This window comes from Panthera uncia, unplaced genomic scaffold (assembly GCF_023721935.1).
Source record: "Panthera uncia isolate 11264 unplaced genomic scaffold, Puncia_PCG_1.0 HiC_scaffold_275, whole genome shotgun sequence".
Lineage (NCBI taxonomy): Eukaryota > Metazoa > Chordata > Mammalia > Carnivora > Felidae > Panthera > Panthera uncia.
This window is the reverse complement of record NW_026059402.1, coordinates 42,926-69,911: the sequence shown is the minus strand read 5'-3', so window position 1 is coordinate 69,911 and position 26,986 is coordinate 42,926. Positions and strand designations below refer to the sequence as shown.

The following is a 26,986-nucleotide window of genomic DNA, read 5'->3' as shown; positions in this document are numbered from 1 at the left end:
GCTCAGTCGGTTGAGCATCTGACTTTGGCTCTGGTCACGGTCTTGTGGTTCGTGGGTTCGAGCCCCATGTTGGGCTCTGTGCTGACAGCTGAGAGCCTGGAGCCTGCTTCAGATTCTCTGTCTCCCTCTCTCTCTGCCCCTTCCCTGCTCGTACTCTGTCTCCGTCTCTCAAAAATGAATAAACATTAACACAAAAATAATGAAAGAAAAACATTTGGGGGGTGGGGGGTCGCCTGGGTGGCTCAGGTGGCTAAGCGTCTGACTCTTGATTTTGGCTCAGGTCATGATCTCATGGTTTGTGAGTTCGAGTCCTGAGTCGGGCTCTGGGCTGACAGCTTGGCTCCCTCCCGGATCTGGACACCAGGAAGGCATGAGGTTACTGTGCTAAGCGTGGGTCCTGGGCTGAGGGCACCCCGCAGGACTGCAGTCCTTGCTGGGGTACCTCCAGTGAGCAGAGAGGCATGGCAGCCTGTCTGGACAGGACCCAGCACCCCTCGGCTCACCCTAGGTCAGGGCTTCCAACCCTAACCTTGTCGGTGCTCCAGCCCCACGTCAGCGGGTGAAGCCTGTGGACTCCTCAGAGGAATGGTGGTAAGTAGGTAAGTGGTAACATGCAAGCTAAGGGGGAAACCTATTGCATTAGTTTGCAAGGACTGCTTGAGCCACAGAAATGTGCGGCCTTGAAGTTCTGGAGGCAAGTCCAGGATCAAGGTGTCGGCAGGCCCGTGCTGTTGTCACACTAGGGAAGAGTCCGTCCTGGGCCTCTCTCCTATGTTTTTTCGTTTTTTTGATTTTGTTGTTGTTGTTGATTTATTTTTGAGGGAGAGAGACAGAGACAGAGCATGAGCGGGGGAAGGCAGAGAGAGAGGGAGACACAGAATCCGAAGCAGGCTCCAGGCTCCGAGCTGTCAGGACAGAGTCCGATGCGGGGCTTGAACCCACGAACTGCGAGATCATGACCTGAGCAGAAGTTGGAGGCTTAACCGACTGAGTTGCCCGGGTGCCCCTCTGCTGTCTTCTGATAGTGCCCTGGCCTGTGGGGTATAGCTTCAATGTTCCCTGTGTGTGGGTCTGTGTCCACATCTGCCCTCTAAGGACACCAGTCAGATTGGGGTAGGGGCCCGCCCTACTCTGCTATGACCTCACCTTAACTGATCACATCTGCAAAGACCCTCTTTCCAAAATGGCTACTATCTAAGGCACTGGGGATTGGTGAGGACTTCAACATAGGAGCTGGGGACACGGTTCTGCCTGGAACACCTATGAAATATTTTAGAAACCAAATTTATAATCTGTACTTTTACGTCCATGCTTCTCTACTCACACATTAGTAACGTGATCTGGTGGCCAAAGAATTACTATAATTTGGACACACAGTCATGAGTGTGTGTAACTTCAAGGTATTTATGACTGTAATGCCATGAAAACATCCAGAGAGAGTCATGGAGGCTGCTGATACCAGTGGGGTGTTTCCCTACGTTCCCAGTTGAAGAAAGTGTTGTCATTAAGAGATTCTTAAAGTTAAGGGTGTTAATTTTTTCCCCATTCAAGTGCACAGACCCAAATTCGATCCTGAATCCCAGGTTGACAGCTTCTGTCCAAACCCAAGCCCACAGCCCAAGGTGGCAACCAAGCAGGTGAAAAGCCAGAGCAGCTTGCTGTCCCCGCTGGAAATCGGCCCCGGGCACACCTGCCTCTGGGGCAGGGCACAAAGCCAGCAGGTGCTGTGTGGCCAGAGGCTGGAAGGTCAGGTGGGGCACCACGCTGGGGAAGCCGGCCACCTCCAAGGCCACCTATGTTGTTGCAGAAGACTGTTCCCCCTCCTGTGGGGCAGGGGCTGGGACGATGGACTTTGTTTCTTACTGCACAAAATACCCACCTACTGACAACCCAGAAGAGCTCTTTCTGAGCTGCCTCATTAAAGATAATTGCTGCTTGCAAGGCTCCTTCTTTCCCCAGCAGGATTTACATACAGCCTTGGGTGTTGAACAGGGATGGTCTCCACATGGCGTTGGGGTTGGTGGTCTGGGCTTGCCCCTCATCGGCTCCCGCTCTGGGAGGAGGGATAATCGGCCACCATTCCTGGCCCCGGGGAGGCTGACAGTGCTTCCCGTGGCCTTCCTGTCCACTTTTCCACATCAGGAACTACAACATAAATGCTCTGTCACCTTGAGACGAGGTTCCCAAGGACTTCATGCTCCGTCACTGATGGGCTCCCCTCCCCAAAGCTCCCTCCCAGACACGGTCTGGCCCCTGGGTGTCCAAGGAACCAATGCAATTGGGTGTGCTGGCCAGAGACTGGGTGCAAATCCCACATCCACCACTGGGAGGATGGCAGCCATTCTCACTGCAGCCAGGCTCTCCGGGTGCCCAGTGTGGTATTTAGTGCTTTACAGAACCTGACCTCAATTCCATTAGCCCTGCCATCACTGAATTGGGGACACACACACACACACAGACCCACAGCCAGCTGGTTCTGCCCCCTGCCGCTACCGGTATGAGCCCGTGGGGAGGAGCTTCAACCTCTTGCCTGGTTCCTCACCAGCAGGAAGCAGACAAGAATGCCCATCTCTGGGGTCACTGTGCGAATTAAAGGAGGCAATTATGCAAAGCGCTGGTCAGCGGCAACACAGAGGCTGGCACGCACATGGGGCCAGGCTCTGGAAAAGGCCCGCATGTCCCACGTCCGCAGCTCCAGAGAACGGGAGGCAGGTCGGCTTAGGCAGGCTCCTTCCTTCCTTGGCCTTCAGTATCCACCGCTCCTTGATTTAGACATCCGCTGGAGTTGTAGCTGGCGTGTCCCGCCTCCCTTGGGAATGCGCAAAGGTTACGTGTGCAAGTTTTGGGGCGTGCCCTTAAAGAGGCTTGCTGGTCCAACGTCCTCTTCTTCCCTTCCTACCAGCTGGAATGCAGAGGAGATGGCAGGAACCGGGTAGCCATGTTGGGCCAGGAGATGGAAGCCTTGCACGCAAGCTGCCAGAGCAACAGGATAGGAGACGGCTGGGGACCAACCCTGTGGAGCTACCCTGGCCTGGGCTCGCTTACACTCACACTGAGGCTGCATAAATGCGAAATACACCTTTACTTACCGTCTGTGCGGGCTGTCCTGCGGCCCATTAGGAGGTCGTCCCACCCCCTCCTGATGGCCCCTGTCTGGGTCTCATGCCTGCAAGGTGGCTGGCTGTCATTGCACCACCGGGGCAGGAGTGGGCAGTATGAGGGCTGGGTGTCCCTCCCAGGGCTGTGCCTGGGGGCCGCGGAGGCAGCTGGGAGGGCGTCTCTGCTCGGCTGTTCGAAGTGTGCCATCTTTTTGAGATTGACTCACTAGTTCAAGTGATGCTTGTTGAACCTGGTGAGAAAGGAGTTGTGACACTCCTGGGGCATCTGAATCAGCTCTTCATGCCATTAAAGGTCAGTTTGGGTTCTGGGGGCCTGCACACCGCCGAGGTTCCGAGCACCCGCTGCCCTGTCCCTTCGTTCACATGTGCCACGAAGGCTCATAAAGGGACATCAGGGGACGGGAGCGTCAGAGAAGCCACCTTGGGCTAAGTAATGCTGGTCCCTGGGGCGATGACACCACCCTACCCCTCGACCGGGGCTCACAGAGATGAGTGCATTTAGAGTTCCCCTCACAGGGGCTTTTCAGGAAAGCAATCTGGATTCTGCTGCTGAAATAATCCGAGGAAAGGAACCTCTCATCTGGGTGCCGGAGGGTCCCTGGGGAGGGGGTCTCCGCACCCCCCAACTCACCAGAGGGGCAGACGCCAGTGAGTGGGGGGTAACTTCGAGCCCCGGCTAGTGGGGCAAAATCCAAGTCTGCCCGCGCCTTGGGTCTGAAGACTGGTCCCAGCACCCAGGGGAAGAAGCAAGGTTTCAAGATTTTTCTCAGCTCTTTTATTAAGTTAGAAACAGAAGGAACACAACTCGGGGGACACACCACTGCAAGGCCCGCTGTGCTGTGCGCGAAGTGTGGTCACTCCACCTTGGCCGTCCTGCAGCCCGGGGCCTCCGGCGGGCGGCTTCCCCGCCACCCGCCTTCCCGGCCTCCCTGGTGGAGCTGCCTCCCGGAGCAAAGGAGGCCGGCCTCTGCTGTGGAAGGGCCTGCAGCCTCCAAGGGACTTGGGAACACACTCCGCTTCCAGCTTTTCCCCAGGTGGCAGCCGATCGATGATGCCCAGTGCCCGGTGCTCCGGGGTGGGGGGCAACCTAGCCCCCGAGGTCCCTCCCCGAGAGATGCCCACAGGCCCAGCGGCAGCACAGAGGTCCTGTGAGGGGGCAGGGCGAGACCACACACAGCAAGTGCTTTGTGATGTGGCCCCACCACCAGTTCAGCCCGCTCCGGGGCCCCAGTCCCGAACCGGCCAAGTAGCACCGAGTGAACAGCAGGCAGCTGGCAGGCGGCCGGGGAAGCCACAGGTTTGGTGCAGGCCCCTTCCCCCTCCGGTGGTGCCCCGGGGACTGGCAAGGGATGAGCCAGAAGCCCGAACACCAGGTGCAAGCTGACCCCTCCAGAACCCCAGATACTGGGGATGTGCCGGTGAGGGACCCAGTGGCTGGGGAGGTGGAGAAATGAGCGAAGGACTGGCAGTTCTCTCGGGGACCACACTTGCCTTTTGCAGCTCAGGGAGCAAACCGGCCAGCTGGACGCTGAGGGTCACGGGCCTTGCTGCTGTCCTCTATGCTGGTGGGCTCCAGAGTGGGTGCCCTAAGGTGACCCTGGGGTCCCCAGCTCACACCTGCTCCTGGTCTAAGGGCCCGCACGGTCGTGTCGGGAGATGATGGGGTCATTGCCACCTCTTGGGACCGGGAGGCTCTGAGGGGGGAAGCCCCTGAGGGCACCCTCGTCTAACAGGACAGGGGGCCCAGAGTCCCACTGCGATGGGGCATGAGTGTCCCTCTGCACCTGGCACAGCTGCCCTGACTGGGAGGAAGGTGGGGAGGTCACAGAGAGCACAGCCCCACCCTGGGGAGGGGCGCACAAGGGTTTCTGCTTTAACGCTGGGGGGGTCTCGGGGCCATTTGCTAACGAAGTCCTGCAGGTGCCATGAGGTCACCCTATGGGTTTCTGCCCCCTACACAGTGTGTCTTCATTTCTCCCAGGTAGCTCTGCTCTCAGTCCTGGTGGACCCAGCTTCCATGAGGCCCGACACACCCCGTGCTGGGTGACATTACGGTCACAGCAGGGCGACGAGGCAAAGGCTGTTTGGTCGGTGCTGTGTGACTGCCTGGTGCCGCCCACCCCAGCCCACCCAGGGCTCCTCTCAGCCCCCCCGAGCGGGGTTTGCGGCAACAGGACACGACTCTGCGGATGTGTCTCTGCCCCAAGGCCGAGGGAGTCCTGAGGTTGGTCCACGCCCCTCTGGAAGGTCCTCTCCTCTGCAAACCACCTCACAGAGGCCAAGGCCTCAGGCAGACACACAGGGCTCTCGAGACAGCTTCTCTTCCCTTGTCTAAAGCTCACAACAGCCCCGAGAATGCTGCTCCCAGAGCCGGTGGGGCCAGCTTCCGGCCACTTCAAGTGCTGGTGTGGGGCCGGGCCGGGCTTCCTGCAGTGGCAGACAGGGTCAGGGCCACTCTGGCGGTGAGGGCTGCGGCCGCGGGGTGGGGACAGACACACGGAGTCTGCAGAGGAAGAGAGGGAGGGAGGGAGACAGAGTATGAATCATGCCCACATGGTTCTGTCCTACCCTGGAACAGAGTGATAATCAAGAGGCCACTGTGAGGGGCTAGAGCCTGGGGCCCGACAACAGAAGGCCTGGGTGTGAGAAGGCAGCTCTCTCATTTACCAGCACTGCGGCCCCGAGCCCTGGTCTCCCCCCCCGGAACAGGGGAACTACCCACCTGTCCATTCAGCCACTCCAACCACATGCCCGGCACACCCACGAGCCAGCAGGTGCCACACTAGGCCCTGGGGGACAGGAGGGCAAAGAAATACAGCTGCCATCTCCTGGATCATCCCCCAGGTGGGAGACACTGCATGCTTGTACCAATAAGTGCATACAGTAATCACAAGTTGACGGAAGTGCTATGCATGAAAAACAAAAAATTATGGATAAGAACCAGGACTTTATTTTGGTGGAGGGTATGGGAAGGTGGCAATAATCTAACCTGAGACGTGAAGGATGGACAGGAGTTTGCCAGAGGGGGAAACAGCAGTCCAGGCAGGAGGGACGGCATGTGCAAAGGTCCTGAGGTAGGAATCTGGCACATTTGAAAATTGAAATAAAGTAGGCCAGTGAGGTGGAAACAGCGAGGGGGTAGACCTGGTCAGAGAGTAGGGGGCAGGCAGGGGTGGACCGGCCATGTGGTTAGAAGAACGGGCCAGCTGTGGGCGGCAGCCAGCACATTCATTCACGCCCTCGACAGACATTCACTGTGCAGCCCATCGACCTGGGCCGTGATACAGGCTGTGGTGGCTGATGGTGGTGAATGAGGGGTGACCCTGCGCCCACCGAGCTCACACTCCAGTGCCAGCTTCCCAATCAATGCAGCGCCTGCTCTCTCTGAGCTTCAGCTTTTCCTGGGGAATACGAGGGGATGGATCTCAGCCTCCCGGAGAGGATGATGTGGTCTAATGCACGTGGAAGGCTTTGTGCAGAACCTCCTTGGAGCAGGTAAGATAACCCAGCAGCTGGCCAGCGCGGTCATCTTCAAAGCATAACCCATTGCGACAGCTCAGCATGACCCTGCGCGAGTTCGTGTGGAGATGTGGCTGTGGACGTGTGTCAGGAAGGGACACCCTCGGCTGGAGCCAGCAGGCAGAGGAAGAGGAAGCTCTTGGGACAGCGGTGGGGCCGTAGTCTACGAGCAGGTTCTCTGGAGTCCTGTGCGGAGGGGGCCGGGAGTTCTCCGGAGGATTTTCGGGCGTCCTGCTCGTCCATGCACCATTTCAACACCAGATGCCACTTCCTCTGGCCAGCGCCGTAAGGGCCGTGGGCTCAGAGGTGGCCCTAACCAAGCAGGCCCTTTGTGCCCGGGACACGGATGATGTCTGGCCAGCATGATGAGCTGCCCGAAGCAGGTGTCACGGTGGCTCCGGAGAGGCACAGATAAGCCAGCCCTTGGCACGGGCAGGGGGAGCCCTCCAGAAAGCCTGCATGTCCTTGCAGCCAACAGGCAAAGAGGCAAGACGCTCTCTGCAGAACATCAACGAATGATGACGCCATTCTTGGTTTTAGAGCTTTGGTTCTATTTAGCCAGCATGCTTGTGTCCACTGCACAGCCGTGTAAGAACTACACACATAAGGGGCTTTTACCTACTTGTCAGTCTGCACGTACTCAAGTAACATTTAAAAATTCAAGCCAGCACTGGAATCCGTGGGGCTTTCTTCTTTCAAGTGGGGTACACCTTCCCTCTCTCCCTGCCAAGGCTTCTAGAAGGTTGACTTGAGCTCTGTGGGGTCAGCACTCCCCAGGTGGTAGGCAGAGCAGCCACTGCTCCCTCAGCGGGGCTGGCGAAGGCCCTTCACAAGCGAGAAGCTGGGTCATGAGGCTTCTAGGACCCCGAGATACTCTTAAGGTGGCAAACCTAAACCTTGGGCCTGTCTGCCCCACACCCTCCGGACGCATGAGGCAGATGGGGCAGGGTGCTGTTCCCCTCTAGGCAGGGCCCCACTGCTGCCCCAAACCAAACCTCTGAGCCACCCACACCATGAGACCCTGACCTGGGGAACGGGGGCCCCTCTGGGCTGTCCCTTGTTGCTGAAGACAAGACTACACCTAGGGGCACCCTGAAAGGCTGAGGAACTGGGGAGCCACACTGGCTGGCTCCTGAATTCCCTCCCAGCCCACACAGCTGCCCCCAGACTGGGACAGCCATGGGCCACCCCAAATTTTGGCAGGTGCTTCTCTGAGGCCTAGTCTCCTCATCTGTGAGAGGGGACACTCCTCCACCTTGCAGAGACAGGGCGTCAATGGTCACCCTGCCCGCACACAACAGGTTTGCCCTGCCGGACTGCAGCAAGGGAGGGCGCTGGTGTGCTGATCCCAGGCCTGGCATGGGGCCAACCCTGGTAAACACAAGCCCAATGAAGACTCCAGGTGCATGGATGGATGTGTGGACAGACAGACGGAGCTGATGTGTTTCAAGAGGCCTGAACTCTTGCCTGGGTACCTTTCTCAATATACCAGGCCTGTCCGTGTAGGTCTGCGCTCTGGGATTTCCTCTCGGTGGTGATTTCTTTGAAGGCAGGACAGAATGTGCTGAATTGCCCTCTGGTGGCAGTGACTGAGCCCCTCGTGGGGCCCCGAGGGGGACTAACCGGCTCAGCCTTTCCCAGAGCTGGGATTGGAGGCCCCTCCGCCCCCACACCCCAAGTGGCTGGGGCCTAACAATGCCTGTGCAGAGATGAGCTCCTGGTGGCCTGGATGCCTGCACGACATGCTGGGTGGGGGTCAGGGGAGGAGACATGAGGGCAAGGGTTGTGCCTTTAAAGGGCTTGCTGGGGGCAGGGGGACTCAGTGGGAGAGAAAAAGAACTTTCGCGGCTGATCTACACTTGGTGAGTAACCCAGGGTAACCCAGCCCGGGCTCCGGGGGCCTGCCATCACCCACATATGTAGATCTGGCTGGGACACTGGGGCTGGTCCTGGAGGTCCGCCCTGCCTTTGACGAGGGCAGGCGGAGCTGAACTGAAGCAGGGCAGTGCAGGGCACGGGAACCACCCAGGGTCAACTTGGAGGGCAGAGCCTCGGGAGGGGCCGTCTCTCAGGCCCCAGAGGCACTGCGGGGAGGCTGGCTGGTGGGCTGCTGGGCCACGTAAAAAGGAGATGGCTGGGATGCGGGACAAGAGCTGAAGCCTAAAAAGGCCCTCTGTCTCTGATGCAGATGTTGCTCGTGCAGGAGTTCGGGAAACGTGCAGGCTGGAGCTGCTCAGTCTCACCAGGCAGCGTGACTCTGGGAGGGTAGGGCCCAGGCGTGGCGTTCCGGTCCCGTCCAGGACCGGCTCCATCTTGGGCAATCAGCCTCTTTGCACCCGCTTCCTCGTCCCGGAGATGGGGCTGACGACAGCACCCCCACCACGGACTGGGCCGGACTGGAGGGACAAGGCCCCTGTTGCACTCAGATGTGCACATACAACGTGCCTCGTGACTATGGGCGATGGACCCTTCTAGAAGAAGGGGCTAGCCCAGGGACGTGGAGAGGGCCCCCACCGCCCAAAGCATCCCCAAACCATCACGGCCACCATCCTTCTGCATCACTGACTCGCATAAGCGCCAACTCTCAACCTGCCCCTCACTTGGCCTCTTCAAATACTCTGAGTAACACGATTTTCACTCCTGTGTTTGAGATGGCAACACTGAGCTCAGGGGAGTTAGGTAACCGGGGTCAAGCAGCCAGTAAGAGCCAGAACCAAGGAATGATGTGTCCCTGGAACGGGGGAAACTCCTGGAGAGGTAAAGGGCTCACTATGTCCCCTGGCCTGCCCCCACCTCCTCCCGCACGGGGATGAACCACTGGTCAGGTCCGTGGGGAGGGGTGAGCACCAGCGGGAGGAGCCCTCAGGCTCCACAGGTGAGCACCCCAGGGTGCAGGAACTGGGGGGGGGGGGTGACAGGAGGCACCACCATTCTCTTAAAGCTTATGCCCCAGGGGACCAACAACTTGGGCCGCTCAGATTTTTCTCTCCAAGAGAGGGGGAGTAGATTAGAACAAAACTGGACAACTCGGAAGCCCCCATCTATCTAGGCTGGCTTTTGGGGGTCCAAACACCCTGGACGTAGGAGGCGATGCGACCTGGGCCTGCCTGGCTTGTCCCCGTCAAGGCCTTGAAGGCCCGGCCACGCCGGTCTGGCTGGAGCATCCGCTCGCCTGGAGGAGCAGTCCCAGCGAAGTCGAAACCGCTCTGCTGTGGACAGCCTTCGGCACGCAGGCCAGCAGCCGCCATGTCACGGAGCAAATTAGGTTTTCGGTCCGGGCTGGCTCCTGAGGGGGTTTCTGTGATCTGCACTGAAGGGGGCACCTGGCCTGAGGGCCGATTTCTCAGAGCTGCCAGAGAGCTGCCCGGGGGGTGCAGAGGCTTCCGGGTCAGCCTCAGAGCTGGGACTGGTCACCAGCCCTCCTGGGTAAGGAGAGCTGGCCTGTGCCGGAGGCAGAGCCTGGGATCTCCCACCCCAGGCCCCAGCCTCTCAGAGTCCCTGGGACCCATGCCTCCCTGCCTCCCATCCCAGAACCTGCTGCTCCTGTCCCAGGTGTGAGGGATCCAGGAGGAGGACTAAGGGCCGGGACACACAGCCTGGCTTCCCCAGGGCCTGACCAAAGAGGATGGAACCAGAACTCAAACCTTTCCCTTGTGTCTACAAATCCACCAGCCCCTATTCCTGAGCTCCCTGACAGGCTGGCTCGGGACACCCTGATCCAACCTCAGGACTGGCACTGACCCTGCCCCTCAAAGAGGCCGGTCTGGATAAGCTGGTCCTTCCCTCCACTTGACTCTGCACCTGCCCTCAGGCCTTGGGCAAGTCCCTCCCCCCAAAGGGCACCTGTGCCCCTTAGCCCCCTGCATCCAGTGTCTCCTCCCCCTTGGGTGAGGATCTCCTGTAATAATGGCACTGAGAACAAGGGCAGGAGCAGTACCTTGGGCAGTGCTCTGCAGCCGTCCTGCCCGGCCACGGTTCCCTCCTTCAGCATGCTGCCCGCGCTGAGGCGGCCTCTCACCACCTCGCGGGACAGGAGCGCCCTGCTGCCTCCACCGGGGGCCTGGCCCCATAGCTCCGGCACCCCCCTGGCCCCTTGAGCGCTCTGCCCATCATCCATGTTCCTCACAGGTCCCCGGGGTGCTGCTCACGTGTTGGACACACGCTAGAGTCGCCTGGTCTGGGGTGTGGTGTGGGCTTTAGCATTCGTGTTGTAAGGTGGTCTGGTCTTTGCCCCTGGCTTCTGGGAGATGATCGGTCATACCCATTAGACTGTCTCCACCTAGGGCAGGATTTGGGGTGGGCACATCTGTGTGACTTAGGGAAGGGGCTCTGGGTCACGCTGTATCAGCTGACCTGGAGGCAGAGTAACCACGTGGGCCATCAGTCGAGCCTACGTGATGGGGCCCTGGTAAAAACCCCGGACACCTGAGCCTGTGTGAGCCTTCCGGCTGGGGAATGTTCTGTATGTACGGTCAGTCACTGATGTGGGCACAGTGACACCATCCTGACCGCGTGGGGAGAGGACCCTGCCCTGTTCGTCTCTGTCCTTGGCTGATCTCAATCTGCATCCCTTCCCTGTACTTGACCGTGACCGTGAAGAGGATGCCCTTATGTGGAGACTGCCCTCGCACTTGGCCGGCTGGCCTCAACTCCACGTGGTGTTGTCTGAGGACCCCAGTGACTCTGACATGCAGCCGTGTCTGGGAAGCACCACACCTGTCTGAGGGGGCTGTCTCCACGTGGCAGGGGGCTGAGACGCTTTGCTCAAGGTCAACTGCAAGCAAGGGGCAGAGCTAGGCTGTAGCTCCAGACCCGGAAAAGGGTCCCGGAGCACCCGGCCACCTGCTGCCCCATCCACCCTCCCCTGGAAGGACACAGTGACCCTGACCCAGGTGGAAGGACACAGTGACCCTGACCCAGAGCAGGCCCGGGCCCCGGGGTGCTGGCGGCTCACCTGGCTGGGTCCTGCATCGCTCCTCACGAAGGCAGGTGTTTCCAGGTGCTGACAAAGGCAGTGGGGATGAGCGAGTAGGGCACCGTGGTGATGCAGTTCCACGTGTCCGACGTGGGGTCATAGCAGTCCAGGGTCTTACACCTCTGGGTCCCGAAGTAGCCCCCCACAACGTAGAGCTTGTTGCCCGAGGCCAGGGCGTGGCAGGACATGCGTTTGGCGGTCATGTCTCCGATCCGCGTCCACTGGTTGGTCTCACAGTCGAAGCGGTAGGCGGAGGCGGCCGTGAACTCGGTGTCACCGCCCATGATGAAGATCTGGCTGCCCAGCACGGCAGCCGCCGTGTACCGCCAAGGCTGGGGGCACTCGGCCTTGATGCTCCACCGGTTCTCCGAGGGGTCGTAGCACTGGACTTTGGACACCATGTCTCGGTGGATGCTGGTCCCCCCGAAAACAAACAGCTTCAGCTTGGCGCTCACCACCGCGGCATTGCTGACGCCATCCCTCAACGGGGCCACCATGGTCCACTTGTTAGCCCCGGGGTCGTACTTCTCCACTTGCTTCAGGGAGACAGACGGGGAGGCCGGGAAGACGCCTGCCAGGGACGTGTGTCCCCCGACCACGTAGAGGCAGTTCTCCAGCTCGGCAGAGCCGTGGCCGAAGCGGGCGATCAGCATGGGCGCCGCCTTGGACCACTCCTCGTGGACGGTGTCATACACCCACACGTCCTTGGAGACCCCATTCTCGGAGCCCCGGCCCCCGGTCACGTAGACCTTGCAGCCGATGGCTGAGGCGCTGAACTCCTTGCGGGGGCTGGGCAGGTCCGCCTTGGGGATGATCTCCTTGGCCTTGTGGTCCACCTGGTAGATCTTGTCGCACATGAAGGTCTGGCCCCCCAGGATCAGCAGCGTGTGGCCTGCCTTGCGCGGCCGGGCGCAAGGGCTGGTGACCACCCCGTCGTTCTGCAGGATCTTGGTCTTGCAGCGGAGCGCCTCGTCCACGATGAGCCTGGTACGCTCGTCGGCCATGAGGAGGGCCTCGCCGGAGACGGCCTCCTTGAGGCAGTCGGACGGCAGCAGGGCCAGCCGCACGCTGCGGAGCAGCTCGGGCAGGTGCACCTTCCGCCGCTCGAGGTCGTGCTTCACCCACTGCAGGATGGCCTCGAAGACCACGCGCTCGTCCTCCGTCTCCAGCTCGTCGCTGGAGATGAGGTCCAGCAGGGTGTCCTTGGACAGGCTGTTGAAGTCCTCGCTCTGCCGCACCGCCTCGAAGTGCACCAGGCACATGCGCCACGAGAACTCGTACAGCCGGCGGCACTGGTGAGCGTCCGACAGGAGCATCATGCCCAGGCAGTTGGAGGGGAAGAGGTTCTTCTCCAGGAACTCGGCGGCGGCGTCCCGCACGTCGTGGAACTGCAGCATGTCACCAGCCTCCAGCAGAGACTCGGCGTTCTCCTCGTTGATGACGATGCGGGACGAGTAGGCGAAGTCCAGCAGCAGCTCCAGCACCTCGGGGTGCAGGTTGTCCTGGAAGTTGACCGTGTCGTCCCGGCTCTCCCGCAGGCCGTGGCTGAACATGGCCTCGAAGTAGCGGCTGGAGGCGGCCAGCACGGCGCGGTGGCAGGGGAAGGCACGGTCGCCTGCCCACAGCGTGACGTCCGTGAACATGCAGTGCTTGCGCAGGGTGTTGAGGTGGGCCAGCACGCAGTCGGGGTGGGAGGCTTTGTGGAAGAGGGTGATGTTCATGGACCCCGTGCTGCTCCGCGACTTTCGGGTCTCATGGACGCTGACCGACATGCTGAGCCGACCTGCCAGGGGACAAGGCCACACGAGGTGAGAGGGGCTGGCCCTGTGCTGGCTCACCCTTCAGCCCCTCCTCTCTCAGCTCTGCCCCTCCCCTTGACCACGTGGCCAGGGAACGTGCGGGTGGCAGTGGCTGCTCTGACCTCTGCCCTTCAGAAATTGCTTTTGTTGATTTTGGACCAGCTGTGGAACCGAACGTCTCTGGCCTGGAGATGAGCCACGTCTGGGTGGCTGTGAGCTGTGGCTGCCCACCCTGGGACAAGAGAACATGCAATATGGTGTCCCTGGGCCACTAAGCAGATAGCAGGTCGGGGCGGTGCTAAGTAGCCTGTGCCCTGGGCCACATCCCACCCTCGAGCTGCCCTCTGGGGCCGAGGCTCCCGTGGCCCGTTTCTACAGCTGGGGAAGCCAAGGCTCAGAGAAGCAGAGTGGCTGGCTGCCCAAAGTGCCGGAGCCAGGATCCCCATGTGGGCCCTCCAGCTCCAAGCCCAATCTCCACTCTCCACAGGCCCAAGGAGGCTGATTCTTTCCGGGTTTTCTGTGGCAGACTGGAAACAAGGAGCCCAGGGAGCCATGGAGCCCGAGCAGGGCCTCACATGCCACCACCCCCTCCCCCACCCCCCTGCTCCCAGCCAGACCTGGGCTGAGCTGGGCTCCTAGCAGCACCGGCCAGAGTCCCTCACCAACCCTGCCCTTGGGAAGTTCCCAAGAGCCACCACTACAGCCTAAGGGCTGTGTAGACACGTTCTCCAAATCCAGGGTCTTCAGAGGCCAACTGACCCAGTGGGGATGAGCAAGGGTTTGAAGGCAAAGCTGGGCCGACCAGCGGCTCACCTGAAAGACACCGGCTCAATTCTGAGGTCCCAAAAAGCAAGCCACAAGAAAGGTCCAGGTGACAGTAGGGCATGCTGACCACTAACGCAATCCAGATTTGCCTCAGCAACTGAGTTTCCAAATGAGCTTCCCTAGGCCCTACAGGCGACTCCAGGATCTTGGGCCATAGTGAGTGTCTCACCTGCCTCCCTCCTGTGTTCTCCTCTGCCCCGCCCAGGACTTGGCCCTCAGAAGGCTGCTCTGTGTGGGCAGACACGGGCTTGTCACACACTTGAACGTGCAGGATTCCAAGGCATCTTCATTAAAGTCCAGTAGACAGGAGCACCTGGGTGGCTCAGTCAGTTAAGTGTCTGAATCTTGATTTTGGCTCAGGTCATGATCTCATGGTTTGGTGAGTTCGAGCCCCACGTTGGGCTCTGTGCTGACTACACAGAAACTGCTTGGGATTTTTTTTTTCTCCTTCTATCTGTCCCTCCCCTGATCATGCTCTCTTGGTCTTTCTCAAAATAAATAAATAAAACTTAAAAAATATTAAAAAAATTTTTTTAATGTTTATTCATTTGTGAGAGACAGAGTGAGCAGGGGAGGGGCAGAGAGAGAGGGAGACACAGAATCAGAAGCAGGCTCCAGGCTCTGAGCTGTCGGCACAGAGCCTGACATGGGGCTCGAACCCATGAACTGTGAGATCACGACCTAAGCCGAAGCTGGACGCTTAACCAACTGAGCCACCCAGGTGCCCCAAAACTTTAAAAAATGTTAAAAAAAAAACACCAAACCTAGCCTTTTTTCCTTTTTAATTTTCAAAAGTATATAATTCTCCCAACCCCCACTCCAAGTCAATTTTCTGCTTAAGTAATAATCTGGTAAGGGAAGGAAGCGATTTCATGCTTCAGTGAAATTGTAAATTAGTGTCCAAGTACAGTGCTGTCTCTCTGCCTCACTCCTCCCCTGGCAAAGAACCAAGGAAACCACAAACTGACGTGATCCGAGCTGCCTGGGCAAGGCCCCTGCTCCCTGGGCCCAGGCTGGGTCTGGCCCTGCTGCTCTGGCCCCCAAGCTCCAGGCAGACCTCGAGTCGATGATGCACCAGAGACACCGCTGTGCACACCAGCCACTGGGCTCTGGGGTCATGAGGTGAGCCCACGGGGATGGGGGGTGCAGCCAGCACAAGAGTAAGAGAGGTGGGCCAAGGCTGGACAGGATAGTTCCTGTTCGATCGTCATCCTGGGGCACCCCTTCCCTGCAGCTCGGTGTTCTCTTCTGTAAAACGAAGTCCTGTCCTGCTCAGGCCTCAGGGGCACTCAGCTGTTGGCAAGTATTTACGGAGCATGACCTCTCAGCCTGGCCCTGGGGCTGGGTGGCACGGGTATCGGGAGGCCTCAGTGGCTTAGCCCCCCGAGGCTTTCCTGGCAGCTTGGCACGTACCCCAGATCTGAATTCCGGACCCTGCACCACGTTTCCCCGAATCTTGTTCACAGACATGTTCCCAAACATGGACGTTCATTGAGTTGACTCTATCCATCCTGTCCCCACTGTGTCTGGGCTGAACAGGAGCGATGGCCTTTGACCTGTGCGCCATGCTGGGGGTGCGGCCCCAAGGACTCCAACTCAGGGGTCCAGGTGGAGACTCCCTACAGAGGGGGTTAAGGACGGGACAAAGCAGGACTCAAAGAATGAGAAAGCATCAAAAGGCAGGGCAAACCCACACAGAGCAGCCACGTTTGCCCTGGGAATGAGGTCAAGTGGTGGCAAGGCCAGTGCTGAGTGGGCAGCCCAGGGCCCCAGAGCTGACTGATGTCTTGCTTAGCACCAAGATGCCTGCCCGCTGACGCAAATTCCCCGCACAGGCAAAGAGCCAGGGATGGGCGTATACACCCAAGCAGGTTCCCACCCCCAGATGGCTGCCTGTCTGGGCACCTCCGTGCTGAGGGCAGAGGCACCTGCCCGGCTGTTTCCTCAGATTGTCCCACCTCCTTGTGAGCAGTGCCTGCATCTGAGCCAACCTCCCAGAGACAGCAGCCATCAGTCATGCACGGACTTGCCCCGGTCCATGAGGTGATGTCCCAGAAGCATCGTGATTCCAGAAGGTGGAGGGTCTCATCACCCCAGTTTACAGATGAGGATGCTGAGGCCCAGACACAGGAATGGAATCATGTGAGCTGCAAACCTGTACCCAGGTCCCTGAGGATCCCCAGGGCTGTGCCTCTGCTCTGGGCTGGTCGGCGTGGGAGGACCGGCCTAAGAGCCAGAGGCCCTGGGTGCTACTCGCCCTGTGTCGGGCCCCTCACCTCAACCACAGGACATCTGGAAGTGGCTCGCCTTGACCGTCACGCGTCCAGGAGAGCCCTCAGCATTTCCTCCAGACCCGCTGCTCCCAGGCCAGGCAAACGGGAAATGGCACCAGCATGCTCCTTCTTATTCAGGCCAAATGCCCAGGCTCCCTTCGTCCCTCCCCGGCACCAGCACCCGGCCCCCACCAAGTCCTGTGGCTCCTAAGTGAGCCCCGAGTCTGATCCTTATCCCCACCTCTGTCCCTCCCTTGACCTCTGGAAACCTCTGACTGGCTTCTGCTTCTTTCTCCACGATCTGTGCTCCATCCAGAGACCAGAGTGATGATCCCATCACGCCCAGCTCGAAACCCTCCAGGGGTGTCCCAGCGCCCTCAGTGAAATCCTAAGTTCTCACCGTGGCAGCCAGGTCCCACATGAGTTGGCCCCTCCTCAGTAGCTACCCCTCTGTCATCACATCCTGCCAGTTCCCAACTCGCTCGCCCCCTCAGGCCACACCGGACTTCTTACTGGGCCTCAGGACCTTTTTCACAGGCTCCTCCTCGGACTGGAATGCTCCCCTGACTGTCTACATGGCTCACTCTGTCACCTCCTCAGAGAGTGACCTGACCACCTTTTGGGGTCACCTCCTCTCCACACCTCACCCAATTCTGCCTTCCTCACAGCACCCACTGCTATGTAACACGCGTTCGTCCCCAGTCTCCCCAACGTGCTGAAGGTGGACACCACGGGTAGGGCTAACTGATGCGACCCCAACACCCAGTGGGACCTGGCACAGAGCGGCCACTCGCCTCGACTGAACGAACCCCGCCTTTGCTCGTGACGAAGCCTGGAGATGCATACAGTGCATGGAATCCCTTCACCTTGAGCGCTCGTCCAGCCGCCCCAGAGAAGACGAAGGCTGGGCTGGAGAAGGCACTCGAGGGGGCCGCCACGATGGACGCGTGTGGTGGACACTCACAGCCTCACTCGGGTCAGCGCTGGCAGAACCCGAGGCTGGGCATTTGGGCCCGGCTGGCCAAAGCGGCAGATCACCGGGCCCTGGCCCTGAGCGTGGAGCCCGATCCATGTGCAATCCTACCGGCCACCGCGATGGGCCAAGCAGACTCTTGTCTGCGACGTTTCCTGAACTGCAGGGCAAGGTAGAGGTGCCAAGAGCACTGGGGCAGGGCAGGGGCGGGAGTGGTCGGTGGCCGTGCCACCCAGGACGGGAGCTGCACGGAGGAGGCAGAGCCCACGGACAGGCTGCCCTTCTGCTCCGAGAGGGCTTTCCGTCCCTTGTCGCCTAGAGCCGCAAGCAGTACGAGCACTCACTGCACATCAGTTCCTGGGGGTCAGTGACCAGGGGCTGCTCTCCTTGCTAAGGGGTCTTCTACCTTCTCCACCTGCAGGGAGGGCACCCCCCCGCACACCGAAAACGGGTTGTATGAGATGGTTTTCCGTGTTCACTACCAGTCACACAGGCAGCCCCACGCAGGGCGGAGGATACGCAGGGTGCAGGACACAGGCTCCCGGCCAGTGGAGGCAAGGGTGAACGTGCCAGAGTGTGTGTGCCCAAAAGCGTGTCTGCCCAGAGCCTCCTTGGCTCCCTGCCTCGGGGGCCACGATAAATCAGACGCTCTCATGCTGTGTGTATCACAGAACTACTCTGACTACCTAAGCGTTGTCCTGGGCTTTGATGGATTTAAGGCACATGAAGTAATAGCCATGCTCCAAATGAGCAATTTCTCATCCTGCTAAGAGGTATTGACCCACGTCAGACCACACTTCTGCTCACACTGCGATCCTCACCTGCACAGAAGCAGTTAAAGTGCACCCAACAACAACGTGCCCGGCTCATTTCTCCCATCACCCTTGGAAAGTTAAAGAAACACACAAGGAAACAAAGTAGCCAGTGGTGAGACCTCCAGAAGAAACTTGCCCTGTTCTCCAAAGACCCCAGCCACAGGAAGCTGAAGGCCCCCACTCCCAGGGAGAAATGCGCCACAGGATCAAACTGCTGCCACTGTCCAGAAAGCCCGACTCCATCTGGCCGCAGCACCGACCCCCTCCCTGCCTCCCTCCACCTGCCAGGGGCCCGAGTTCCTCAAAATCAGGATGTCAACGCTACTGCTCCTTGCGGGGGGCCAGAGGGAGCGGGAAAGCCCAGGGCCCCGCCGGGGGGGTTGCAGGTAATGTGGTTCTGACTCACTCATCAACCATAAGCTTCCCGAACAATCCCCACGTGCTACGTACCAGGCGTGGGAGACAAGGACGGACAGAGACAGGTTCCTGTCCCTGTGGGCCTGCGGTGTGGGAGGCAGAGACAGACTAGCAGTGAGGAAACAAAACAGCAGTAGGTCACGGTGACAGGAAGATGGTGGGGTCACTTAGGCTTCTGTGAAGAGGGGACACGTGAGCTGAAGCTTAACCAATGAGCCAGGCTATGACGACAGGGGAAAGGACGCTTCCAGGTGACAGGGCTGCGGACACAAAGGCAGGGCAGAAACAAGGTTGGCCCGTTGAGGGGAGAGAAAGGCCAGGCCGACAGGTAGGGGCACAGTCACATGGGGCTGGGGGACGACTAAAGATGCCCACAAACTGTGACACGGCTTCCACTGACAGGCGGGGTCTACGTCCCCTCCCTTTGAGCAGGTTCTGTGACCGACCAAAGGGAGCCGGAGAGACGCTGTGCCCATTTCCGGGCCCAGACCTTCAGACACTGGCAGCTTCCACTCTTGCAGTGCCCCCTCCAGGGGAAGCCAGACAACGGGAGGCCTGACCACACCGCGAGGAGACGGCAGCCTGCCACATGGAGGAGGGCAGCCCGGCCGTTCCCCCTGCCCTTCTGGCCACGGGAGCCCAGGCACCACACACGAGAGTGAGGAAGTCGCCTTGGACGGCCCAGCTGCAGCAGGTGGGTCCCCGCCAGCAAGTCGGAACCGGGGCCCCAGACACTGGCCCCAGTGACTGCAAAGGTCACGCATCACCCAACCTCAAACCCTGAGACAGATCCTGACTGAGCAACTGCTGGAGACCAGGCTACGTTGAAGGCCCACACCAAATCAAGATGGCGGCTCTCACTCTTGATCTCGGGGTCGAGATCAAGACACACGTAACAGAAAGGCCAAGGTGCGAGCGAGGTGGGAGGGGGCCTGGGGGTGGGGAGAGAAGGCAAGTATTCTGCAGATGCCTCTCTGGTGGCGGCATTCTGACGGCTGTGACAAAGTGGCCTGGAGGGAAGATCAGGGTACCTCAGGGACGGCAGACAGAACGGGGTCCCCGAAGGCCACAGCCATGACCGTGTGGCACTGGGAAAGTTCACTGGTCTCCCTGGGTCTGTTTCAACCACAGAGTGACACTAAAAGCAAGTGAACAACCAGACAGTACACGACACGCGCTTCCAGTGGCCTGGGCCTCTCGCATATGCTCACACGGCCAGCTGTTCCAGTATTGTTGCTGTTACTACCACGTCCGCTGAACAAAGCACGGAGCAGACACTCCGGATCCTGACTCCATCCCTACCCTCCGCTTTCTGGTTTTATTTTGTTTGTAAGTAAGCTCTACGCCCAACGTGGAGTTTGAATTGACGACCCCGAGATCTAGAGGCACCCGCTCCACTGACAGCCAGCCGGGCGTCCCTCTGCTTTGCTCTGAATAAGGCAGTGCTCACGGTCTATTCGTGTTTAGGTTGTTCGGATTTTTTAAATGATTATATGATATTGTTGCGATCAGAAAAAAAACACTAAAGGTTTCTGTCAAGCCTGTGAGATCTGTGAAAAAGGAAGGAGTTAAATGCTATTAAACACCACATAAGCACAGGGCTGTGTGATTCAACACCCGTTCCCAGGCAGGGATCTCGGGACTGACGCGTGACGCTGCGGCCCAGATGCCTGCCCCACCCCACCCCCACGTCTGGGGATCCAAGCACCTCAGGGAGCCTGCAGGGTGGAGGGGTATCCTTCTTCCCCTTGCCAGGTGGAAAGCAGACTAAGCACCCTTGTAGAGCACACAAATCTAATTGTTAATTGAAAGCAAATCAGTATGACCAGGGTAACTGAATCAGAGGCGCAGATCATTCTAGATACGAGTGCACTACCACACAAAGGGCCCTTTCCCTAAAAGCCTCTGCCTTTCAATGGTCCTTTCTTTAAGAAAGTAATAACACTTTATGTACATTCAAAAAATTGTAGGTACCTTTTTATTATTTTTATTTAAAATTTTATTTTTTTGACAGAGAGAGCTAGCATGCACTCAAACGGGGGAGGGGCAGAGAGAAGGGGAGAGAAATCCCACGCAGGCTCCGTGCTGTCAGCACAGAGCCCGATGCGGGGCTTGTACCCACGAACTGTGAGATCATGACCTGAGCCGAAATCAAGAGCCAGACACTTCACTGACTGAGGCACCCAGGCGCCCCGTAGGTGCCCTGTTTTTAATTTAAAATGCAAAGGATTAGAATTATTTGTATTTTTGTGTGTGTATTTATTTTGATTTTGTTTTCCATCTCTTTATTGTGCAAGACTCCAATCCTGCAGTAAGGTCGTGATAATTGTGTAACACACGCCTTGTGTCGGCTGGATGCAACTTTGCCCCACGCCAGCCCACAGCCTCACCCCATCCCTCCTGCAGGGGAAATGGGGTGGCTGTAAGGGCGGTTCGAGAACGGAGCCTGGCTCAGGGAACGGGTGAGGGTGTTGCTTCACCCAGCACTTAGTAACAAATGAGGTTCCTCTTTTGGTGGTACCCAAATGACTCTGCGTCGGATGGCTCCCCATGAAAGGCAGAGAGCAGATTGGTTCGCCGCTGAGCTCATCTCACGGGGCAGATTTCCAACTGCCTTCCACACCTCTGACACACCACACTGCGGGACAACCCGCTTCTCGCCTGCTATCTGAGGTCTCGATCACCAGTGCCACCGTGCCTCCCCTACAGTGCCCCGTGGTGGGCGGTTAGTCCTAAGGCCCACCCGTCCACCTGCAACCAAAGCCTGGAAGGGGATGGGGATCCCAGGAGACCCCGAGGGTGGGCAATGGCTTCAGCACCTTCTCCACGTGCTCTTGCCTTTTCCCTCGGTGCTCCCGCAGGTTAAGCACACTTGAGGAAGGACAGCTTCTTTGGCTTCCGAGATTGAGCCGGGATCCAGGCTGCTGCAGCCTCTGCTAGCCAGGAGGCCGTGCTCTTATTACAAGCTGATAGACCTACCGGAGTGGAAGCCAACTCTGCTAGTGTGCAAACGCTGCTCTGGGGAAGGGCTTGGGGGGTTGCTCTGCGCTCGTTTACCCAGGGGAATAGGCCCCTCCCAGAGGAGGCACAGGACAGGAGGTGAGGGGTCAAGGCTGTGCAACCCTCCTGGACGATGAAGCAACACTTGTTGCAAACGGTAGAGAGTTCTGGTCAGGAAGGGAGCCAGGCGAAACGCATGACCACCGGGGGCCTCTGCCGTGCTGGGCGTCGCACGCAGAAGGGGTGGTCCCCCAACCACTCCCGGCCCGCTCAGGCCTGTCCGCTTTAATCAGGATGGGCCAGGTTCTGCAGCATCAACAAACACCCCCGTATCTCAGAGGCTTCGGAGGATGGCGATTTCTCTCTGGCTCATACCACTTGCATCATGGTTCGGGGGTAGTGGGGGGGGGTGACTGTGAGAAGTGTCCTTGTCATCACTATCAGCCCCAGGGACCCAGATGACACAGCAGCACCCTGTCACCGGTCAGTAAGCCACAGGGAAGAGAGAGGGCGCTTGGGAACCCCGCACACGGCCTGGAAGACACACGCCTCTTCCGCTCCCATCTCCCTGGCCCAAACCAGGCACATGGCTTCACTCACCCACGAGGGCCAGAGGCGCAATCCTGCCACCTGCCCCACTGTTTCGGTAACCTGCACGTGGGAACGGGAGCTCCGAGATTAACGGCAGTGACAGTTCCACCAGCACTAAGTTACAGTCACCAAGGACTTGCTCCATCGCGGGCGCTGCTCCAAGCGCTTTCTGTGTGAACGCGTGCAACCCTCACCACGGCCTTATGTCCAACCCTCACCTGCACCTCACGGGAGGGACGCTGGGCAAAGAGCTCCCACCTCTGCGCTCTGTGAGCCCAACATCACAAGCTGCTTGCGACCCAGATCTGTATCGTTCTTTCCCACACACCAAAGGGACAGAAGAGAGGCTCTGGGGGCCACAGCCCGGGGCTCCAGCCACCGGACACCCTTCTCTGTACCCCCCTTGGAGCAACCCTTGTCAACCCTTCTGCACACCTGGAACAGTGCCATCTCGAGGAGAATGAAGCCTCCGTGCTCCGAGACCCCCAATGCGGGTAACGAATCAACTTTTCTCCTGTGCGTGGCAAAGGGTCCTAGTGCGAAAGCGGCCTCTAGGGTCATTTTCTGGGTCCTGTTCAGATGAGGACACCCGGCTAAGCAAGGACACCTCAGGGAAAGGATCTGATGGTCCCCCACGCCGTGTCTAGCTGCTCAAAGACAAGGTCAGGATTCTGTCAGCTCCGCACCGGCCAGGTTTTGTTCTTTCAGAGAAGCCATCTTGCTAAGGAGAGAAGTGAACCCTCAGGAGGGGCTGTGTGGGCCACGTACCCAGCCCACAGCAGCCACGGCCACGGTGCTCAGCACCCTATTCTCTGCTCACAGCCCTGCCTTCTCAGTGTGAGCTCCACGGACCAAGTTAGACAGGCCAAGGGGCATACCCAGGAGCTCAATAATTTTTACTGACAAGACAATGTAGGATTGAAAAGCACAAGATACAAAAGACGCAAATCCCCTGGAATGTCAAGCCGGAACACAGGCATTTTCATGAGGGGGAGGGGGGGAGGGGGATGATGGCTGGGGACACTGCCCTGCGGGGGCAAAACCTCATTCTTGGCGGGGGGGGGGGGGGGGGAAGAATCTTGTTTTTTTTTTATACAAAGCATAGTTATGTACACAGCATACAGACTTATATCTGGTATTAACATTTATGGGAGGGTAAGGAGAATCGGGGGGGGGGGGAAGTTCTAAGAAAGTTTTGGGGGAAGGTGATAAGGTTAAGCCAGTCTCCGAACAGAGTAACTATTTTCGTGTTGGCTCATTTTTGCCTTTTATCCCCAAACGTTTTACATTGTTGCAGTTACAGAACGTTATTTTACATTGTTTTTACCTATTTACACAGTTTCCATATTCCTATCCTTCACTCACTACTGAACAAAGGTGGATTGAGCGCCCGTGGGGTGCAGGCCCTGGCATCCAGTCTTCCGGGCTCCCTCATGAAACGGCCCAGCGTCTGTGTGGTTGTCACATGTAACTTTTGGTGTCTGTGAAATGCAGAACAGCTATGACTTAGGAAGTCATTCATCCACAGTTCTAAAAGTTTCTATCAAACAAATCACATCTCTGCTTATGTTGAATTACTGGTATTCTCTTGAGATACAATCTTGGGAGAAGAATTCTAGATGTTTGATGTCACAAAGTCCTAAAAGTTCTGTTTGCCATGCTTAAACCACCCCTGCAACAAAGCAACTTCTTTCAGCTAAGGGGGAGGGGGGGTGGGTAGTGCAGACACCTCCAAACTCATCAGGGCAGGGCAGACAGAAGCTACCACTCAGCTTCTTCTGCCATATCCTGTCCCCCCTCAGCTCGGTGGGGCCTCCTGGACCATCTCTGGCCCCCAAAGCCGGGAGTCTGCAGGTCTGGCTGTTGGCTCCAGCTGGGATCAGGGCCAATGTAATGGATACCACTGCTCTAATCAGAGAGGGGACAGAGAACTCGGCACTCAGGCTCACCCATCTGTTGAAATAACTTGTTTCCTTTCACTTATCCAGAGTGACACAGGGAGAAACAAAGGGGGCAGAGAGAACAGTCCCCTCCAAAGCAAACATTGCATCATGACCCCGGGCTCCTCCCTTTTCAGAAGGATTAGCCTGGCCCTCAGCAAACAGAGCAGGGGCTGGGGACCCAGAGGGAGGCAGTCTCTTTTCCTGTCTGGTCCCTTGAAAGGTTCAGGGTCCCACAGATGGAGCCGCTGAAAGCACTCTCGCCTAGATATCACTTTCAACGAGCCACCTGGAGTCTTGGCGGCAAATGAAGAAGGATACAACAGGAAAATAAAAAAACACCAAGAGTAAAGCGCTAGCCATTTCCTGGTGTGGGTCCTTCTCCCTGTTCATTCTTCTCCAGGCTGTCAGTGCCGCTGTGCAACTGTAATCTGAGTGCTGTTGAACTCCCAAGGCCCAGGATGCAGCTCTGTCTTCTCCGTGGAGCCGGAGAGCGATTCGGAGTATCTTGCAAACTGACAGCTGCAGGCGCCCTCGGCCCGGCATTCCTTCAGTCCTACTTGCACATGGGCCTTTGGCTGCAAGCAAAAGGCTGGAAACAACTCAATATTCATAAATAAGAGCCCTAGTCAAATACACCTTGTTTCATTCATCGAGTGGAACACTGTGCAACCAAATATATACACATACATATTTTTTTAGAAAAATTTTTTATTATTTTTTCAATGTTTATTTGAGAGAGAGAGAGAGAGAGAGAGAGAGAGAGAGACACAGAGCATGAGCGGGGGAGGAGCAGAGAGAGAGGGAGACACAGAATCCGAAGCAGGCTCCAGGCTCTGAGCTGTCAGCACAGAGCCCAACACGGGGCTCAAACTCACAAACTGCAAGACCATGACCTGAGCCAAAGTCAGACACTCAACTGACTGAGCCACCCAGGCGCCCCCAAATACATACATATGTACATACATATACATACATATATATATTTACATAAGAAACCAGACTGCCTATGCTCACACACACAGAGACATGCTATACACACACCCGTATATACGTACAAGGACTATCTCCGGCAGGCTGTGTAACAAACCGGTTGACATTAGTGCGCTGGGGAGAACAGTGGAAACCCCGTACCCCTCTGAACCTGCTGAATTCCATGCCAGATACAGTATCACTTTTTCAAAACCCTGTCATGTGTGAGCCTTTGTGCTGGGTGCTTTAAATGCATCCTTTTACTTAATCCTTAAGACTCGTCTTCAAGGTCCCAATTGTAAAGATGGGCAAACTGAGGCTCACAGAAGATAAAAACAAAAAATGCACACACATCTTCAGTATTCAAAGCTGATTTGCTCCCAAGTCCCTGCTCAAATGGCACAATGGGGGCTATTTACGAAGACAAAGAACCTTCCTGGCCACAAATACTGGGTACATACAGCAGAATGGAAGAGCATATTTTAAATGAAAACCCCTGATTTCTCAAGCACCCCTGCTGCACTTAGCAGACCTGCATCCTCCCCTCCTGGGCTTCAGGAAAGGAGAGAGCGTGTGGGCTTAGTAAAGCCAGAAGAGTGCCAGCTGCAGAGGACAGTGGATGACCCGGGGACACACCAGGTCTGTGTCACAGGCTTTCTCTCAGGCACCTGCCTTCCCCCTTGCCTGGAGAACAGCCACATAGGCCTGGGGCCTCCCCTCTAGCTGGCACTGCCACGACTGTGCTGTAAGACCCGTGCCTGGTATTCAAATGCTCTGGGCCTTTGTTTCCACATTTGTAAAATGGGGATGAGAATAATCACACAACCTCACAGGAGTGCTGAGGGGGCTAAAGGCTGAGAGCCTTTAGTACTGAGAGCTGGGCTCAGGGTCTGGTACTCAGCTCCCCGTTTACAGGTGCATGGGGCAGCACAGTGCTTTCAAACATTTGGTCTCAGGATCTTTCTACAAGTTAAAAATGACTGAGGACCCTAAGGGGCTTTTCTTTATGTGGTTTTGCCTATTGATAGTTATCAAAATTAAATTTTAAATGTTTTAAAATTAAAACTGGGAAAAAGCTTAAAATGTGTATTAGTTAACAACAGGGGCGCCTGGGTGGCTCGGTCGGTTCGACGTCTGACTTCGGCTCAGGTCATGATCTCCTAGTTCATGAGTTCAAGTCCCGCGTCGGGCTCTGTGCTGACAGCTCGGAGCCTGAAGCCTGCTTCACATTCTGTGTCTCCCTCTCTCTGCTCCTCCCCCACTCATGCTCTGTCTCTCCCCCTCTCAAAAATAAACATTAAAAAAAATTAGAAAAAAACAATAAACCATTATATGTTAACATAAATAACAACTGTGTTTCATAAATCTATTTTCAAAAAAAAACTTTAAAAAAAAATTTTTTAAATTGAGAATACTGACTGGATCCCCATATCTGCTTCTGCATTGTTTGCTGTGAAACATTTCCACTGAAGAATGTGCAGAGAACCCAGCCTCACGGGGGCAGGTTGTTAGAAGAGGGAGACTGCAAGAGCCTTTTCAGATAATTTAGGATATTCTTCTTGGATACCACACCAAGACCTGACAAGTGGTAGTTTCCTAGAGATTCACTGCGGTGTAGAACCTGAGCCTGAGTCAGTGAACTTTTGTACTCTGTGACATTCCGACCTCCTGGTCTACCCTACACTTTGAATGGACTGTTCCACATTGTTCGGTAATACCGTGCAATGGTCACTGGGAAAACATCAGCTCACTAAGCTATGTGCTCTGA

At 57.4% G+C, this 26,986-nt stretch overlaps 1 protein-coding gene across 2 annotated transcripts in view; it reads right to left on the bottom strand.

Annotated features, from left to right (window-relative positions):
* Window positions 1-2,280: 2,280 nt before the first annotated feature.
* The window catches only part of LOC125917883 (kelch-like protein 25), a 35,828-nt gene continuing 11,122 nt past the window's right edge, over window positions 2,281-26,986 (bottom strand). The window contains exons 1-3 of one of the 2 annotated variants that reach the window (XM_049623976.1): window positions 18,749-22,684; window positions 11,593-13,396; window positions 2,281-5,622 (exon numbers count right to left, since the gene is read on the bottom strand). In XM_049623976.1, the coding sequence (XP_049479933.1) occupies window positions 11,616-13,385 (1,770 nt within the window). In that variant the 5' untranslated portion in view covers window positions 13,386-13,396; window positions 18,749-22,684 and the 3' untranslated portion in view covers window positions 2,281-5,622; window positions 11,593-11,615. Of the gene's footprint in view, window positions 5,623-11,592; window positions 13,397-18,748; window positions 22,685-26,986 lie in introns of those variants that run through there. The other variant, XM_049623977.1, reaches the window with a different exon arrangement.